This window comes from Lupinus angustifolius, chromosome LG16 (assembly GCF_001865875.1).
Source record: "Lupinus angustifolius cultivar Tanjil chromosome LG16, LupAngTanjil_v1.0, whole genome shotgun sequence".
Classification (NCBI taxonomy): Eukaryota; Viridiplantae; Streptophyta; class Magnoliopsida; order Fabales; family Fabaceae; genus Lupinus; species Lupinus angustifolius.
This window is the reverse complement of record NC_032024.1, coordinates 17,677,832-17,697,143: the sequence shown is the minus strand read 5'-3', so window position 1 is coordinate 17,697,143 and position 19,312 is coordinate 17,677,832. Positions and strand designations below refer to the sequence as shown.

The following is a 19,312-nucleotide window of genomic DNA, read 5'->3' as shown; positions in this document are numbered from 1 at the left end:
CACGCTTACACCGCTCAATTAATTTATTTTCAGGAAACTCATTATTCTCTTATTTCTTACCTTTTTTTTCTTGTCTCCACCAATTTCTCTTTTATCCACATTTTGATATAATCGATGCACCGTCTTGACCGCCGTGACGTGTGGAAGAGCAAGGCTCGCTCTCTCCAACTCCAACTCAAATACCGTTTCAGAGTCGCCGTTGACCGCCATTGGCGCCGCCGCCATAATGTTTTCATTCCTTCCGGTGACGGTTACTTTTCCGAAACCCTTCAGCGCTGTATTAATCGATTTCGTGATTTTCGTAGAGACTCGTTGCCTTCTTCTTCCTCTTTTTATCGCAAACGAGGTACGTTACTCAAATCACCACTCTCTCCTTTTTTCATTTTTGCTTAATATTTTTTTGGTACTACCGAATGTATCCCTCGCCCTATGCGTAAAGAGCTAATCTCTTTCGGATGCGTGACTGCCCTCCCAACAATTGTGGCTCCTAACAATCAAACTTTTGACTTTTTGCTATTTCTGGGGATCTAGCTAGACCTTACACTGCTATACCAACATCTTGTTGCATAGTGTACAAGTATTAAATCGAGATGTTCGGATTTTATAACGTAGATGATCCGGCATCACGAATAATACATAATTGATTATCGATTACTTACTATGATTAATCTCTCACTTTGGAGCAAGATTTTAGTTGTAGCCACAATATTGTGATTGTGGTAGTGTAATATGATGAATCAAATAGATAGAGATAATTATGATCCACATAAAAGAGCTGCATAGCTCAATATCATTAACGAATAGGAATATTTAGAGGGTAGTGTTTTAAATTGCCGTCAGGGTTAGGGTGATGTGGCTGTAATTGCAGTCACGATGTCATTACGAAGACTCTATTGCGGCCATCAATTTAAAGCAATGATAGAGGGTATTGATATTATGGATTGATGAATGAAGTAGCGAAACCTTTGGTAAATAAAACATAACCCGTAATGTGATTATTGTACGTAAATGGTTTTTATGTTTTTGTTAAACGTGCAAGTCATTTGGAAAATGGAAAAAGCCCAAGAATGATTCATATAAATCACTAAATTGTAAATGGCTCAAAAAAATCCAATCACATCATAGTTTATATAGCTGCAATTTAAAACCGTGTTTTAGAGGAACCAAATAAAAAATCATGAATGTAGAATGGAGTGTAGGCATTGGTTGGCTAGGTTTTTCATTTGGTGAATTTTTGCCTGTATTTACAGTGACCAAGGATTTTAGTTCTGAAGAAGATTCAACCCTTCTTCGTATGATGCAAGCTGTTGCTGTTCCTGTTATTGGAAATGTCTGTCATGTCTTTATGAATGGATTAAACCGTGTTCAGGTATGAATAGCATCACAACTTCATGTATGTGCTATAGAAATCACTTTAGTAGTGGTAGACGGTTTAGAGTGGGATGAAATGTAATATATGGATTCTATTCTATGTTGTGCATTTCATAAGTAGAGCAAAACAATACACAAGGTTAAAAGTGAGACCTTTTAGTTCCTCTAAAAGGGTTGTGAAACTAAAAGAACAGAACGCCACTCTGTTAATGTCATATTGCTTTCTATTTCATACCATTCTTTTTTGTCCGCGTGTCAAAAACTACCTATGTGTATATAGGCTATCTACTTCCGTTGCCTTCTGATATGATAATTTAAATTATGTATGGAACAATAGGTGTATGGTTTAGAAAAATTGCAGTCGGCATTGCTGGAAAGACCTAAAGGCAAACCTCTTCTTACGGTACTTGCTGCTCTTCAACTTATGCTTTTGCAATAGGAAAGGTTTTTTGTGATTTAATTGTTCTAATTTAAATTTTTAGGTTAGCAATCATGTTGCTTCCATGGATGATCCACTTGTTATTGCTTCACTGCTTCCTCCACAAGTTCTTATGGATGCTAAGAACCTCAGATGGACACTTTGTGCAACTGATAGATGTTTTAAAAATCCTGTAACTTCTGCATTCTTTCGATCTCTCAAAGTTTTGCCTGTTTCTCGGGGTGAAGGAATTTATCAGAAGGTATTCAACAGACTCTAATAATCTTTCCCAATATATTTTAATATTTGGTGAGTGATTCTCATAAAACCTGCTCATCTGATTTGAGGGTTTGGAATTGAGTCTTTGATGGTTGTTAACTTCTGGCAAAATTTATGGATTTTGGTGAAAAGCTCATTGTTTTTTTTTCTTTCTATACTCTACTTCGATTGGAATCATTCACTTTATCTTCTTGCTGTATCCTGAAAATGATTGTAAACTGTAAAGTCTACTTGTCCTAACAGTTCTAAGGCGCTTGTTTTCGGAATGTGATCAAACAAGTATCTCTGTTTCTATCATTTTCCATTTGTCTTTATCCTTCCATTAGTCACATGCTTCTCCTAGGCTCTCCAAATTAGAATTCATGGATAATTGTAATTTCATCTAATTCATGTTTCTTCTGTAGGGGATGGACTTGGCCATTTTAAAATTGAATCATGGTGGTTGGGTCCACATATTCCCAGAAGGTAGTCGCTCTCGGGATGGTGGAAAAACAATGGGCTCATCCAAGAGAGGTGTTGGAAGGTAACAATCTTCCATAGTATTTTGGAGTCGGATACAGAAAATCGATCCCTTTTTCCTTGAACTAAGTTAGAGTTTAGATGAGAGATTATTAAATAATCACTGAATTTATTTGGTTATCTATTGTGCCTCAAATTATTCCCAACAGATTGGTCCTGGATGGAGATAGCATGCCCATTGTCGTCCCATTCGTTCATACAGGGATGCAAGAGATTATGCCAATAGGTGCTAGCTTTCCTAGAATCGGCAAGATGGTAAGTATCCTTTACAATCATCTTAACATATTTCACCAGCATGTGGTGAACTGATGAAATTAATCCAACTTTAACCAATATATGAATTTTGTGATTCAAGTTGGCGGATGGTACTAGGCTGCTAGCTTTAGTGTGAATGATGCACTCATTTTCCCGCGACTTCGGTCTTTCTCATCTCCTCAATGATCAAGATATTTAGTGATAGTAGACTCTTTATTACACTGCATATATTCATTATTGATAAGTTCAAATTAATTGCTTGTATCGTCGGTTACAAAGTGTGATGATAGTTTTATCATGCTTGGATTCTATAGGTTACGGTACTCATAGGCGATCCAATCAATTTTGATGATATACTGAGCATTGAAAATGGCCCAGAAGTGCCACGAAAAATGCTATATGATGCAGTATCAACACGAATTGGCGATCGGCTACATGAACTGAAGGTCCAAGTGGATAAACTCGCTATCGAACAAGAAATGCACTTGCAAGATAACTCCACACGCAACATTGAACGAACATCTGGAATCTTACAACAGGTTGATTGGGAGTTATTCGGAATGAGTAGCGTCATGTCTTCTGACGACGATTCCAAACAGAGACAAGACACAGTTTCTATCCCAAATATAAGTGTTTCTCAACCACAGCAATCTGATACTGATAATGACCAAAGTAGGAGAATCGGCTTCTCATACAGAATGCGTGGTTATATGAATCAAATGGAGCTAATGTCATTTGCTGCAAGAGGCTTATTCATGAGGAATAATGAAACCAATAACTCTGCTGGCTATAGTAGAGAGTTAGGCCCTGTAAAGGCATGGAAACAGTTTTTGGAAGCTAATCTATTACGGCACTGGAATTATGTTCAGTACTGAAATATAGTTATCTTCCGGAAACAACCTCTCCGCTTGCAGGAATAAAGGTACTTACATCTACCTTCTCGAGACTCCAATTTGGAGTCTCGTGCAGTGGGGTGCTTTTACTGAAATATAGTTATCTTGAGGATGTAAATCCAAATCTTTGGTTCTTGATTAGAATAATTCTAAATTTTGTTAGGTCAACCTGTGAAAGTAAGTATGGTTGCCCATAATTTTGTAACTGATTAGGGTAGTAGTATAGAATCTTATTATGGGGGAACCCTATGAGATGAAATTGTGAAATACATATTGAAAAAGAAATTATGAAAGACTTGTTGCTGCAAAATATTCTGTCATGTGTGTAAAATTTTGAGATGTTAATTTTGAGTGAATTGGTGGGGATTTGACAATAATTTCAAATTAATGAACCCCAAGTTGTTTTTTCTTGGTTGAAGCTATTCTTTTAAAACAAATATTCTAATCTATGTAAGTATAAAAAACTTGGCAACTTGAACTTAAAAGTTTCTCAGGTAGTTTAGCTTTTAAAATCAGATAATAAGCTATTAGTTTGATAAAGAAACAAATATTAAAGGTAGTTTGTAAGTTTTAAAAAAGAACCTTGTAGTTTTCAATGCTTTGTATATTAGTTTTACCTTTTAAAATATTTAAAAATAAAGTAGTTACTTCAACCTAAAATCTTATTATCTTTTTTTAATTATTTTCCATCTTTAACAAATTTCTGATTTAGTTTTATATAACAGCTCACGTTCAATTAGATATATACATAACTAAAAAAACTTACAAAAGTAAACATTATTGATATGTTTAAGAGAAAGAAAAGTGATTAAAATTTGAAAGAGTATAGTATCTGTATATTATCATTTTAAAGTTTCATATTACCTCATTTCCTTTGTCTTATAAGATTCTACATTCTACAAAGATTTCAATAAAGATTTTTATATCTTAAATTAGTTATAGTGCCAGTCATTCTAAGTCTTCACAAAGATGAGGAAGGTTGGGTTCCCACAACACATTTTCATATTTTTTAAAGGATACTTTGGTAACTAGAAAAGAAAACTAAATATGGCCATATGCATTTGAAGAAGAGTTTAATATATATGCACTATTAGTGTAAAGCTTTTTACAGTGTCAATATATCATCCACAATTAGTTTAGATTACTTTTGTTTAATAGTCAATCATGACTAATATATGAATGATAGATAATGTGTTGACAACGTAAACTGTAGGAGGGGAGTTCCAATAGCTCATATTTTCATGCATGCCTAAACTGAACATCCCAATTTCTATGACCAAAACTTAAAATCAATTATTTCTTGGCCTTATTTGATGGACTTTTAAATATTTACATAATTGGAGTTAAGGATTACGCTAGTTACAAAAATAGAAAGGGTTAAGTGGGTGTAGTATTGTGGCTCTATTGAAACTCCATGATTGGAAGAAGAAAAAAAACTCTTATGGGTTAAATAAGGAGACTCCTTTATTATATACCATTAACAAATATCGGTTTCATTTTCTTTGCATGGTTATAGAATTTTGGTTAATGAAAAATGAAAATAAAATAAAAATTCCGTTGCCGGGAATCGAACCCGGGTCTCCTGGGTGAAAGCCAGATATCCTAACCGCTGGACGACAACGGATTTGTTGATGTCTTTCGATCCGTTATATGTTATATCTAAAGCTTATAATAGTCTATTTTATTGTAATGTTTTTTTTCTCTATGATATGATCCGTTCTGAAATAGAAAAAATAAATAAGCCTTTACTCCTTGTGAGTGATGGTTTTTATGTATTATACTTTTATAGTGAAATGAAAGTGGGAAATAGATTAACTTAAGTTAGAGGGGCAAGCTTTTTTATTTTATTTTTTGGTTTCCACATGTATCCTCGTACTGGAGGCAGGTATGTTAGTACTATGTGGATAGCTGGCTTATAATTTGCTCTAGCACTCATTGCCATATACTAGGCATGTCTTTGTCGCGTGGCAGAATGTGACACATGTTGTAGGTGGCAGAAAATTCTGATCCCATGTACTATCGTTTGGATTTTGTCTGGTCAATTTTGTCTCTTATTTGAATAGGTCGATCTTGATCAAAGATCATCCTAAATGGACTTATCTATACTCGATACTCAGCCGAAGCCTCATGGTTTAATCTGAACATGACATGGCTTGGAACATGTAAACTTTAAGTTAAGCTAGTTGTTCAAAACAAAATCTACATATCCACCCATAGCAATGAATTAATGAGATACATTTTTTAAATTAGCAAAATAAAACAAATCTCTATAGTATATATAGCAAGTCTTACTTTTTTGTCTCACATAATAAAAAATGTTTCTCAAAAAAGGCCTAGGCCCATTATAAACTATGACTAAGCCCACATTGGAGTTTACCTCTTCAACAAGTTCTCTGTGTTTATTTTCTTTTCCCATTCACATTCCAATTAGGGATCTATTAAATTCAGTTTCAGTTCATTTTGCGAAATTGAAAGAAACAAAAAATGGCTACAGCGATGGTAGAAGATTCGAACTTCGAAGATGATCAACTTGCATCTATGACCACCGATGATATCGTTAGAGCTTCTCGTCTTCTCGATAACGAGATTCGTATTCTCAAGGTTCATTTCAATCTCTTTCTCTTTTTTGTTCTCTTCGATTTCACCTTTTTTTTGTTTTTCTAGGGTTTGTTATTTATTATTTATTTGTTGTGATTGAAGGAAGAGTTGCAGAGAACGAATCTGGAACTGGATTCGTATAAGGAGAAGATTAAGGAGAATCAGGAGAAGATTAAACTCAATAAACAGCTTCCGTATCTCGTTGGAAACATTGTTGAGGTATTTTTACTTTATTTCTGTTTTATTTCTATTCTGATTCATATGTCATTCAAGTTTTGAGTTACTGATTAAAGTGAATTTAGGTGAGAGATGAGAAGATTGATTTGAATTAGGGAATTCAACTAGACAAGATAGGATATATAGCGAATGCATTAGCGAGAATTTGCGGTAGAAAATATGGTAGAATCTTGCTTTAGGTTGTTAAGAAATTTGAGGGTAACCTAAGTGTCATAGGTAGAGGGAGAATTATAGGCAAAACCGTTGCTAAGTATTTCGATATAAGTAAATGACTTCTCTGTAGATATCACTTATGATGGGACATTGTGTCCTTTCTGAACCATGTAGCTGACCTCACCTAGTGGGAAAAAGCTTTGATGTTGTTAAGTTCTAACTTCTGTGGTGGCATTATGTATAATGAATGAGATTATTTCCTTTTTGGTTCTAATACCTTCACAATGCATATATAAACATTTATTTATGTCCCTTTTCACTAAAATAAATTTTAGGTTTTAGAGATAAATCTCCCAAGTGGGTGAGTTGAAAATAAATTGTTGACTTCCTATTAAAGTGAGTATATCATGGTTTTTTTTTTGTGGATGAGGATGAATGAATCAATGATGGATTTCGTAGATCAAGATATTCTGCTGATTGTGGAGGGTTTTCTTGCTGGAGATTTTCCAATGCTGAAATTCTGACTTTATATTTTTGGTTTTAGATATTGGAAATGAATCCAGAGGATGAAGCTGAAGAAGATGGTGCCAACATTGATCTTGATTCCCAAAGAAAGGGAAAATGTGTTGTGCTGAAGACATCTACTCGACAGGTGACAAACCTCCTGATTTCATATCTTTTGGGGTTACACTGTTACTATTTCCTTTAGAGTGTTCCTTATTCTGCTTTTGTTATTGGGGTCCCTGATGGAATTTGAGTTTTTTAGAAAAGAAAAGCCCTTGCTATGACTTACAATTTTAAACTTAATTTTGTTTTCTCATGAGTGCAGACAATCTTTCTTCCTGTTGTTGGGCTTGTTGACCCGGACAAGTTAAAACCTGGTGATCTGGTCGGTGTTAACAAAGATAGTTACTTAATCTTGGATACCCTGCCTTCTGAGTATGACTCTCGAGTTAAGGCCATGGAAGTTGATGAAAAGCCAACAGAGGACTACAATGACATTGGTGGATTAGAGAAGCAGGTGAGCTTTGGTAACTGGCAATTTATGAAGGCACCTTGTTTTTGTATTTATGGTTAGTTAACGGGGTCTATACTGATCAATAACTTGGTCTTTTCCAACAGATCCAAGAACTAGTTGAAGCAATTGTTTTGCCAATGACTCACAAGGAGCGGTTCCAGAAGTTAGGAGTTCGTCCACCAAAGGGAGTTCTCTTATATGGACCTCCAGGAACTGGAAAAACTTTAATGGCACGTGCTTGTGCAGCACAAACAAACGCCACTTTTTTGAAGTTGGCAGGCCCACAGCTGGTCCAGGTACCATCCATCCTATTTTTTTTCCTTTTAACCTTTTTATCATGACTTATAATTTCAGTGTTACATTTATTACTTTTTCCTCTCTTTCTTATATGACTTTATAGTCACTAAATATTTCTAATTTCGCTGATTTAATGGGCTAGCTTTTCGTTATTCTCCAAGTTTTTGCTACCAATTGTCTATGAAGCTTGTTGGCTGTATTGCTATTGGATGCTCTTATATTTTGTTTTCATGTTCTACATACTAGCATGTTTGGGATGTAGTATCTGATGATTCCCTATCTCTTCAATCCATCTAACTTGTTTCCTTTATTACATTGATTCCACTTCCTTTAATGTTTACAGTCACGTCTATGTATTAGGTTTGGATTGGAGGAGTGATCTAACCTCGAATTTTACAGATGTTCATAGGAGATGGAGCAAAGCTTGTCCGTGATGCCTTTCAGCTGGCAAAGGAGAAGTCTCCATGCATTATATTTATAGATGAAATTGATGCAATTGGAACAAAGCGTTTTGATAGGTATAAAGTAAACAAGATCTTAGATATGTAGTCATTTTCCCTTCTTTTATTTATTTTTCGGTAGAGGGGTGGTTTTATTTCAATTAAAGCTATTCTGTAACTTTATGATGTATTTGGTGATAAATTGCAGTGAAGTGAGTGGAGACCGGGAGGTACAGCGAACTATGTTAGAGTTGCTGAATCAGCTTGATGGTTTTAGCAGTGATGACCGTATTAAGGTTTGTCTTCTACTCTTACCTTTCTGTGTTCGGTTGACGTGATTAAAAAATTAGCTTCAAATATGCTTTCTGTCTTTGGATTAACCATATCAGAATATGTCTTCTTAAAAAATAATCTTTGGGGATAGATCATTAATTATTTATAATATATTTTGAAGCGTAACCATTCAAATAGTGATTACTGAGGTTTAGAACTTAGAAGTGGGGCACCAAATGTATTAGACCTTTGTTAAGTTATGATTTATTTGATTCAAATGACATTTTCATTTATTTTTTAAAATTGCAGGTGATTGCAGCAACTAACCGAGCAGACATTCTTGATCCTGCTCTTATGCGTTCTGGTCGATTGGACCGAAAAATTGAGTTCCCACACCCAACTGAAGAAGCAAGAGCCCGAATTCTGCAGGTTTAGTATCTTAAAACTTTACCTGCACATCTGATAAAAAACAGAATTTATCAGCTAATATTTTTTTCCTGACAGAACCACATTCTTACTTCTTTGCTTTCGTGTTGATATTATAGATCCATTCTCGAAAGATGAATGTCCACCCCGATGTCAACTTTGAAGAATTAGCTCGTTCCACAGACGATTTCAATGGAGCACAACTAAAAGCTGTCTGTGTTGAGGCTGGCATGCTGGCCCTTCGCCGTGATGCAACCGAGGTTTGCTCTTACCCAGATACGCAAAACTTAATTAAAACATCATATGCTTACTCTAGCTTTAAATTAGGGGTTTTTATTTGAATCTTTTTTTGCTCTCATGGTCACTTGTAGTTTCGGGTCTTTTGGGAGTTTAAGTTTGGAGGGAAATGAAGGGTTATGGAAGACTTGAGAGCCATGAAATACAGTTGTGAGATGCTCTGAAGTCTTTCCTTCCTCCTCCAAAACCGAACTCGCAAACGAACCCTTATAACATGCCCTGAGCGATTAAGAAAGAACAAAAAATGTTCCTAATTTGCTTTTATGATTTTTGGTTCAATTGAATGCCAAAGCTTATAACCTTGTTAGTAGTAGTACAATATAAATAATCACCCGTGTTTGGTTTTATGGCAGGTGAACCACGAGGACTTTAATGAAGGTATCATTCAAGTCCAAGCTAAGAAGAAATCAAGCTTGAATTATTATGCATAAGTTTTTATATAAATCTGAGAATTATTCTGACCAATGAAAAACCAACATTAATGTTTCACATTTCTTTGCTTTCTGCCAATTTCACTCGAATCAAATGTTATTAACCTATAGCTTCCCTACATTAATCTTTTTAAACAATCTTTTTCTATGTAACTCAGGTTAAAGACCATCATGAACTAGTTTAAAAATCGCTTGCCTAATTAATAGATCTTAATATACATACACTTCCGTACTAAAGCTTTTTACATGATTAATAAATCACTTATCTATAACATTGGACTGTTTTGATAATATAAAAACTTTTACGCCATTAGTGGATAAATGTTAAATGCACTATACTTCAAATTTCTCGACTTAATTACAACTCTTATATTGACACCTCCTGTGTTTCAGTGAAAGATGATTTGAGAAATTTCGTTAAAACTTAGGGGTGTTAGTATAATTTACTTTATTTTTTATTTTGAATTTTTTAATTATAAAAACATCTAAGATAATGACATTTTCTTCCCAACCACAAAAATCATCCATTTCTACTAATATGAATTAGGGCTTCAATAAAACTCAGTTTCAAATTTTTTTACCTCAATTATGGCTTATTCTCCACCTATTATTGGTAATTATATTAGTGTATCATATGAGATATATATTTTTCCTTGGTATAAGTTATGTTGATGTATATTTTTTTGGCTACATATTTGATGTGTTATTGGCTATATGTTATATGTATATATGTATGTGATATGAATGTATATTTTGTAAATATATAAATCCATGAACTTACGAGTCGAATTTGTTTGACATCAGCTCCTTTATTTCAAAAGGAAAAATAAATGAAGTTAAAAATAGCCAATAAAATATTTAACGCAATTATTTAGTATTACTGATATAAACCACTAATCTTTGATTGAACCTGACACCATTTTATAATTATATGACATTTTGGTCCTTTCTATGTAAGATCGTCAAAAGCAATTTTTTGTTTGTCTTGAAGTACGATAAAAACTAGAAAATAATCTAAGCCGTAGATTTACTGTCTCAATGTAAAAAACAGTAAAGAAATTAAAAAGAAAATATGGAGAAAGAAAAAGAGAAGACATTTGTGGTTTAAAACTATAGTGATTATTGAGTATATATATATATATAAATAAGTTGTATCGAATGTGCCATTAGTTATGATTGATTAGAAAAATAATTTTATTAATTTTTTAATAAATTATTTCAAACTATTGTGTACCAATCTTATCAAAAAGTACCAACTAGTTAAGAAAAAAATCATAAAAATAGAAAATAAAGTTTTTCGATTACTTATTACAATGTGATTGAATTAGAATATGAGAACAATTTTTTTTTAAGACATGTGATCTTTTTTGCTCGCAACTAACTTTCCTTTATTCTCTGATTCTCTCTATCAGCTATACAACAATAAAAAAACAAGTAAACATATTAGAATTTTTATTTTATTTCAGATCTCAATTATTATAATATTAATAATAATTTGTGAAACACGCTTCCACTTATTTTCTCTCCTTCCCGCAACGTTCTCTTGTATGTCCTAATTCATCTTTAACTGAAAAATAATAATCACACAACACAAAAACCAACATTTATATAATTCATCAAACTAAACGTGATAATACAAATTCATTATTAGGGTTTTGAATTTGAAATTGAAAATTCAAATTGAAATGGGTAACGATGACGATGTTGATGGAGACACCAATTCATCCTTTGCTTCTGTGTCTTGTTCAATTTGCTTCGATGTTGTTGCTGATAATGGAGATAGATCTTGGGCTAAGCTTCAATGTGGCCATCAATTTCATCTAGGTAACTATCTCAATTCCAAATTTAGATTATTATTATTATTATTATTATTATTATTATTCATTGCTATTTGTTAATAGTCAGCTTCGTTTTCAAATTGAATTTGCATCAAATTTGATGTCAATAGATCATAACTTATTGTATTTGACTTTCTATTTGAATTTATAGAGCAATTGAATTGATTTTGACTTGAATTTATTGAGATCTGAATTTATGTTTTTGATGAATGTTTCTTTTATGATGATATATATGTCTGTTGAAAGTTGTGTTAACAATATTGCTGAATTAAATTTGTTATAAATATTATGCTCTTTTCTGGAATAATATTATTTTCATGGCTTGAACATGTTTTTAGTCCCCATAAAGTTTGATTTTTATTTTTGGTCGCTGTAATGTTTGATTTTTGTTTATTTTCCCTACTACCACATGTCATTCATCTATGTGACAGTTTTGTCCTTGCCTTTCGTCAGCTACATCGGAACTTAAGAGAAGCAAACTAAGGTCAGGGACCAAACGTAATTATTATTTCCGTCTTTGCAGGGATGTGAAACTATTTTTTTTTTATATGAGGACCAAAATCACAATCACCTTACTATATAGGGACTAAAAATATATTTAAGTCTATTGCCAACGAGCTCTATTAGGAAGAGCTTGATGGTGCTAAATGAGTTAGTTGTAGTAAATTCAATGTCGAGACACAGGTTCCTTTGTACGCATAGACAGCTGGCCAGAGGGAGTGGAAGGTGAACATAGGAGGGAGAGTAAAGTGCATTGTGTTCTATTATTTCTTTTTATTTTCTATCATTTGCTAAGCGACCTTGTTTTTATCATGTGGCTGAATATTGTGTTCCTGTTATGGAAGTGACAGCGGTATGATGAATTACTGCATATGCAAGTGGTTTCTTATGCCCCACAGATGATAGTGCTCGAGTCTCATCATTCCTGTTAAAACTGACAGAAGCTAACTATTTTGGACGATACATTTAATGGCACTCAACTTTGTTGAAGATTTCGTCACTCTGATTTGAACTTATGACCTTTACACAAATACCCAACCACCCTCAACAACCTGTGCTATATAGTATATAGTGTTGACATGTGGAAAGGGGAAAATGGAAGCTATACTACTATTTTGATTCTTAACATTTCTATAACAAATACATATACTTGTTTTAAGCCAATATGGCTAGGTTTCATGTTTTTATGACTTCACATCATGTTATTATGCTTCTTCTTACCTTCTTCTTTATATCATTCAGATTGCATTGGTTCAGCGTTCAACGTAAAAGGCGCAATGCAATGCCCTAATTGTCGGAAGATTGAGAAAGGTCAATGGCTTTATGCTAATGGTTGCCGATCATATCCAGAATTCAGCATGGATGACTGGACACATGATGAGGATGTTTATGATTTTAGCTACTCTGAAATGGTAATAGAAACTACATGGCTGCCCACATCCATATACTCTTTTCTCGTATTTTGGTTTTTTATAAAGCCATAAGCATGTGTTTACATTGTCTTATTTAGCAAACTGCCTTGCATAAATGGCGACTGTTTATTTTGTTGTCATTTTATGTACACTTACTTTAAGCAGTATGTTATTGTTTCAGTAGTTGAAAGAGCCTATACTTTTCTAGTTATCTGATTGTTAGCACTTCCCCTTTCTTCAAGCTACTTAAATTAGTTATATTTCATCTGTATTTATAAAATGATTGTTCCACTGGCTTACCCATTAGTCTCCTAATAATTTTGTAGGTAGTGAATTCTTTTTCTTTTGAACAATAAAAAAATTGTCCAGAAGAAAGGAGAGAAGGTATATTTGGCAGAAGGATATAAACTTTTCCTAACTATAAAAAAGTAAGAAAACGCCTAGCCAAAGTAGCTTATACCATGCAACAAAGCTTTCCCATCCCTTTGCATCCCATTAACAGAAAAAACTTGAAGCACAACCATGGGAATATCGCTAAAGAGTAAAGAGGGGCCATAGATGCAATCTTATCCCTTAAATAATGTTAGGTTAAAGAGATACACTTGAAGCCATGGTCATTTATCTACAATTTTATGCACCACAGAACTACATACACTGTCAAAATCTTATGCTCCTTATTCCTTCAAATGTTTTGGAAGTTGAAACTTATCACAATTTCTGCTTTAAGGTGAAAAGACGCACCCAGCTCACCAAGAATCTTTAAGAAACTATTTGATAAGAAAGCAATCACCTTAGAATGCCCAATGATTCTGAACTTGTCTGCACATAACACACAAGAAGAGTGCTGTGCCACCCCTAGAGGGACATTAATTCTCATATCACCCTATCTTGTATTCATTTGTCCCTCTGCTGGGTACTTGAAGTTTCCAACTAAGTTTATTTAAATTGAAGTACTTCTTTTTATATGTATGTACTATGCAGGACCATGAAATTGTAAGCAAGTAGTTTGCTTGATTTTATCTAGGATTTACCATGAAGTTCTTGTTTTGGGAGGGGGATTGAGTCTATGCCTTCTGTAGTGGTATTATGATCATAAAACTGTGAAAAATAGACATGGGAAACTATAGAATAACTATCTTATGGATTGAAGAGAAACTGAAAATTACACGCATTTACCCACTCAAAATGTTTTTCCATTTCATAATCTTTTACTTGCTCTGAAGTTTCATTCCCTTTGTTGTTTGCCTAATTCGTTCATTTACCTTAGCCAATCTTCAAGTCTTCCATGTGTACACTAATCCCTACTTGTGCATTCTGTATCTCCATTACCATATATTATACATACAAAAAAATAGACAAAATCCTTTTTTATGTGCAAGTAATTGGAATTTCAGGGATGGCATTACCTGCGTTAATTGGATATATCCTCATTATTTTCCAATTGCATGTGGATAGATAAAATATTGCTGACCATTTTATCTAAACTTTGATTTCTAAATGCTTTCTGCAGTCCTTTGGAGTTCATTGGTGCCCTTTCAGTAACTTGACCCAACTTCGTTCATCTTTCGAGTAAGTCTAGTTAACATACTAGAATACTCAGAGTATTAGACTAACTATTCTCTGATTAAGTTCGTAGACATCAATTATGTTTGACAGTTATTAACCAAACTTAGTTTTGTGTCAACTGCATGTTGTAAGAGGTTAATTTTGGTGTATTTACCTTGGAAGTGAATTTGGTTAAAGCTAATGGTGGGAATAATACCATTGGGGGAAATTACAATAGGAGATCTTGTTAAAAATATTGAGCCTGTAGATCTTGCTTATTTGTCTCCATGCCCATATTTGGTATAAATTGTTGAGTTACTTCGTCTACGTTTGTTGATTGAAGACATTAATCATGTTGAGGAAAACAACTTTTTCAGTTTTTATGCACAGAATGTGGTCAGACTTCATGTATGATTCCTTGGATTAGCAGGGGACATTACTCGTAACCATATAGGCATAGGATGTGAATTGATTCTGTAATCACCTCTACTTTGTTCATGCAAGGGACAGGGATAAAATAACTTCATCAGAAATGTTGAATAACTCGAATAATTTATCTGCTAACTTTTTATATCAATAGTTTCATTTTAGCAACCCCTTCCGAACAAAACTTTGGTCCCTGTTATTCATATGCAATTCATGCTGTTATTCTTTGGTAGGAGTGGATAACCACCGCCTGAGCTTTTAACACAGGCTGTAATTTGTGGATGGCATAACTGTGGATTTGAGTATAGGTATTAGGTTTAAGAATCCATTTACCAAAATAAATGTTGAAGCATATATCTTATCATCCCTGCTTGTTATTCTGTTTTCCTTCTAATGAAATATCTTATTTTAATTAGTAAAAAAATGTATCGTCTGTTTGCTGTGTATAAATTGATGGGTTATTATATGTCCCCTGTATTATTATATGTTGCATGTCCGCCTGTCATTGTTCATCATTTTCAACTTATGATTTGTATGATTCGTTTGGAATAATATGTTCGATTTCAAAGTTTTTCCAATTCTGTATCTACTATATATGATATGGGGCAAAATCATGGTCTCCATTGGGTATATTGGAACTGAAGGGATTGCTTGTGGCTGTGTTAGTATATTACTATCTGAACATTGGTGTATCAAAATTTTCTGATTATGGTGTTTGGCAGTGTTATACTGGCTTTAAAAGTATTAAAACCAGCTTTGGTAATACTTTTGCCGCTGCCCCTAAACCCTTAACACAGAGAGAGAGAGAGCGAAGTGAAGAGCCGAATACCTTTTACGAAAATGGTAACTGATACTGTTTTGTTTTTCAGGGAAGGGGACTTTTCATCAACTGCATGTAAGATTCCTGCTTATCAGCCTCTTTCCATTAGTTTGTATTTGACTGAATAATAATATCCTGACTAGATTATTAAGATCCAGATCCTGAGATACTGGGACAGCACGCAATATTTGCCGAACACACAGCTGTATCATCTGCTAATCATCCTTCCCCATATATTGCTTACGTTGGACCAATACATCCATCTACTTCCAACCCCGGTGCAACTATTTCAGAAGCTTCTAACTTCAACCACTGGAATGGTCCACCAGCACCTACGGACATGCTAACCTCCTATACATTTCCTGCTCCGGACCTTCATTATCCCCTTTGGGAACACCATTCCTCTCATTTCTCTTCAGCCACCGGCCGCGTAGGTGCTCCTTCTGATCAGCCCTCAGTGTCACCTGGTAGTCAAAGGCTAGCCAGGGTTGATTCAGAGGTCCCGAGATCAGGATCTTTTGTGCATCCTTTCCTTGTTGGTCACAGGTACCTCATTACAGTTTGTGTACCTTACTAACATAGTAAGATGTTTTTGTGATAGCTGTTGTTAATATATTGTTGAAGTGTGATAATGGGGGCCAAATCATAATGATTTAATGCATAATGAACTTATGGTGGTTTAAATACATAATGAATTTGCTTTTAAACACAACTAAAAGATTAAAAAACAGTGAACTATGCATTTTTTTTTGGCTAGTGTAATTTTTGCGAAGGATGTCAGATTTATACATGGGTAAATGTAATTCTGCAGTTCTGCTGCTAGACCTGGAAGCTCGGTCACGTCTGCAATGATCCCTCCTTATTCAGGCAGCAATGCTCGGACCCATGATAGAGTCCAGGCTCTTCACGGTTACTATCAACATCCTAATTCAACCACAATGCAGACGCCTATTGCTTCTGCCAATCGAAGATCCAGCAGTCATAGTGGACCACCTCAATTAGCACCAGTGGCCTTATCACCAGACCATGGCGGTGGCTTCTTTTTTGTCCCATCAGGACGCCATTTTCAAGAAGAGACCCGTCTGCCAAGTCGCTTCCCTGCTTGGCAAAGAGACCAGTTGCCCTCATCGCCATTTAACCATATGGATAGAGATCCAAGTTGGAGAGCATACCACCAGGCATTCAGCGGGTCAGACGCAGGTACCAGATCCAGCACCTTTCGATCCAGCAACTTCCGATTAAGGCATGGTCCAGAAAGAACACCTTCACAAAATCGGTAACATACTTGTTTTATGCACTGTTCCTTGTGAAGCAAACCACCATTATTACCGAAAAATCAAATTTTATATATGCTTGAGAAATGTTACATAATGATCTGGCCTAGCTGGTATATTATGAAACACTATAGTTTGGCTAGCCCTGAAATTGATCTTTCTGGAAGCCATTTAGAAGTGTGATTGATATTGGCATAAAATAAGATGATATCTTATTCGGGAAGATCAAGTTTTTGAAGAGATACTTTTTTTGGGTATTCTCATATCAAGTGATAAATTAAGTGTCTGGATTTGTTGTATTGAACCATCTCTGTGTGATAGATATATCACTCCACAAATGTTTTGTATTGAGAAATAGTCATGGCAAATGTAATTATAGACTTTTGTGCAAAAACTGGCATGAGTATTTGCTTGAGAATTAGTCAACTAGTTTAAATGAAATGTCATGATCAATATATAAAATGGGTGTTACTATTTGGATAAAATGCTCAGATAAGAGTTTAATTCATGAGAGCGACATTTGTTGGAATTTGCAGTTACATCTCCGAAAGGAATTAGTTTCTTACGCACAGGGTCAGGAGATATCTTTGATTGTACCCAAAAAACTAAACACCATTTCATTAATAAATGTGGCACATTATATATCATTCACATGTATGATTTTAAATATTTTTATTTAAAAGATTCTTTAGCAGTATAAAAAATCATTACAAGGTATGTGGACATTTTTTTCCTTTTATTTTTGTATATGCTTCTTGATTTCCCATACTCACCTTGACTCATTTTTTTCTTTACATTTTATTTTTATATCTATATTTTGCAATAATTGATATATATAGTCTCAATAAATTGATTTACCAATTATTAATACAAGCACCGAATCTTCATGTACTCTCATTTGCATGATTGCATCAACCACAACATTCCCATTTTTGCTGACTATCTTCATTGCACTGTCCCCACTCAAATGTTTGATCAAGAATGAAACATTTACATTATTCATATTCTTCATTTCTTCAATTGCCATTCATTACCAAAGATTTTTGTAGGAAGTGATTCAGGTGAGAAAATATGATACTGTGAAAAATGAGAATAATTAATATTGACAATTGGTTTTTAATCTTAATCATTCATGTATAGTTGTAAAATGAGATGTATTATTCATGAAAATTGTTATCATTTGAGTTACTCTTGTATATATATAAAGTTTAGTTCCTCATATGTTAATAGGTTAATTGTAACCACAGCTTGGTTGGTTTTGAATATAGAGAAAATTGTAAAAGAGTTCAACTCCTCTCCAGTATTGGACAGTCCAATATTGAATTTTAAGGAGAAACAAGAATTATAATTTATCTTATTAAAAAATGAGTTAAAATTAGAACTGATGGATTTTTATTTTTACCACGTGTCATAATCTCAACATGGTAAATGACTCTTGGGAAATAGAGGATCCAAATTCGTTGTAAAATGCTTCAGAAGAAAACACAAACTAACACTGAAGAATGTTACTCGAAAGCATTTTATATTCACTGCTGTACTTATCTTACATTAAGAGTAGTATGGAAATAAAGATTTTCCTCTTATAATGTTGATAATGTTGATATCTTAAATAGCCAATTAATTTAAATATTAATCATGTTGAACGTAACCTATTTATGGCTTAAAATAAGGAAAACTTGTCAAATATATCACACACATGACATATTTCATCTTGGAAGGTAAACATATTAAGTGAGGGAAATTGTTTTATTCAGCCCTTTATTAGGGAACTAAGATATGTTATTTCAAATTATATCTTAAATTATATCTTAGACCAATAAAAATATGTCATATAATTAAATAATTATTATTTTTTTATTTTTACTTTAATATTATTGATTTGGTAAATAATCTAAGGATTACATAGCCATGACATTAATTAGGTGTATATAGAAATAGGCTACTAGTTAGGTTACTTTAGTTTGTGACAGAGGAATTTGAAGTCGTGTTTGACTGAGTATGAGAAATAAGATGATGTAATAAAGTTGTAATTTGGTTGGAATACTTGAAATATGTTATTATATTAGTCTCATATTATTTAGTATTGAAATAG

General features: G+C 33.8%; 3 protein-coding genes and 1 non-coding gene across 5 annotated transcripts; 3 read left to right on the top strand and 1 right to left on the bottom strand.

The window, feature by feature from the left end:
- On the top strand, positions 21-19,312 carry LOC109329621 (tafazzin). 2 transcript variants are annotated; one of them, XR_002105564.1, is made up of 8 exons: positions 21-346; positions 1,251-1,369; positions 1,709-1,774; positions 1,854-2,051; positions 2,473-2,591; positions 2,737-2,842; positions 3,157-3,936; positions 19,302-19,312. XR_002105564.1 is itself a non-coding variant. In XM_019563319.1 (7 exons), the coding sequence occupies exons 1-7, from the start codon at positions 115-117 to the stop codon at positions 3,715-3,717; spliced, it is 1,401 nt and encodes a 466-aa protein (XP_019418864.1). In that variant the 5' UTR covers positions 21-114; the 3' UTR covers positions 3,718-4,053. The 2 variants fall into 2 exon arrangements, 1 of the variants encoding a protein (XP_019418864.1); XM_019563319.1 differs by lacking the exon at positions 19,302-19,312 and having other exon boundaries at positions 3,157-4,053.
- On the bottom strand, positions 5,288-5,359 carry TRNAE-UUC. Its single transcript has one exon. It is a non-coding gene; the product is annotated as a tRNA-Glu (tRNA).
- On the top strand, positions 6,153-10,021 carry LOC109329622 (26S protease regulatory subunit 6A homolog). The gene is made up of 10 exons (XM_019563321.1): positions 6,153-6,336; positions 6,436-6,552; positions 7,268-7,375; positions 7,553-7,744; positions 7,846-8,037; positions 8,438-8,556; positions 8,687-8,774; positions 9,061-9,180; positions 9,297-9,437; positions 9,828-10,021. Exons 1-10 carry the CDS (start codon positions 6,220-6,222, stop codon positions 9,903-9,905), a joined length of 1,272 nt encoding a protein of 423 aa, XP_019418866.1. The 5' UTR covers positions 6,153-6,219; the 3' UTR covers positions 9,906-10,021.
- On the top strand, positions 11,414-17,370 carry LOC109329623. The gene is made up of 6 exons (XM_019563322.1): positions 11,414-11,729; positions 12,986-13,155; positions 14,666-14,724; positions 15,996-16,021; positions 16,105-16,492; positions 16,758-17,370. The coding sequence occupies exons 1-6, from the start codon at positions 11,591-11,593 to the stop codon at positions 17,224-17,226; spliced, it is 1,251 nt and encodes a 416-aa protein (XP_019418867.1). The 5' UTR covers positions 11,414-11,590; the 3' UTR covers positions 17,227-17,370.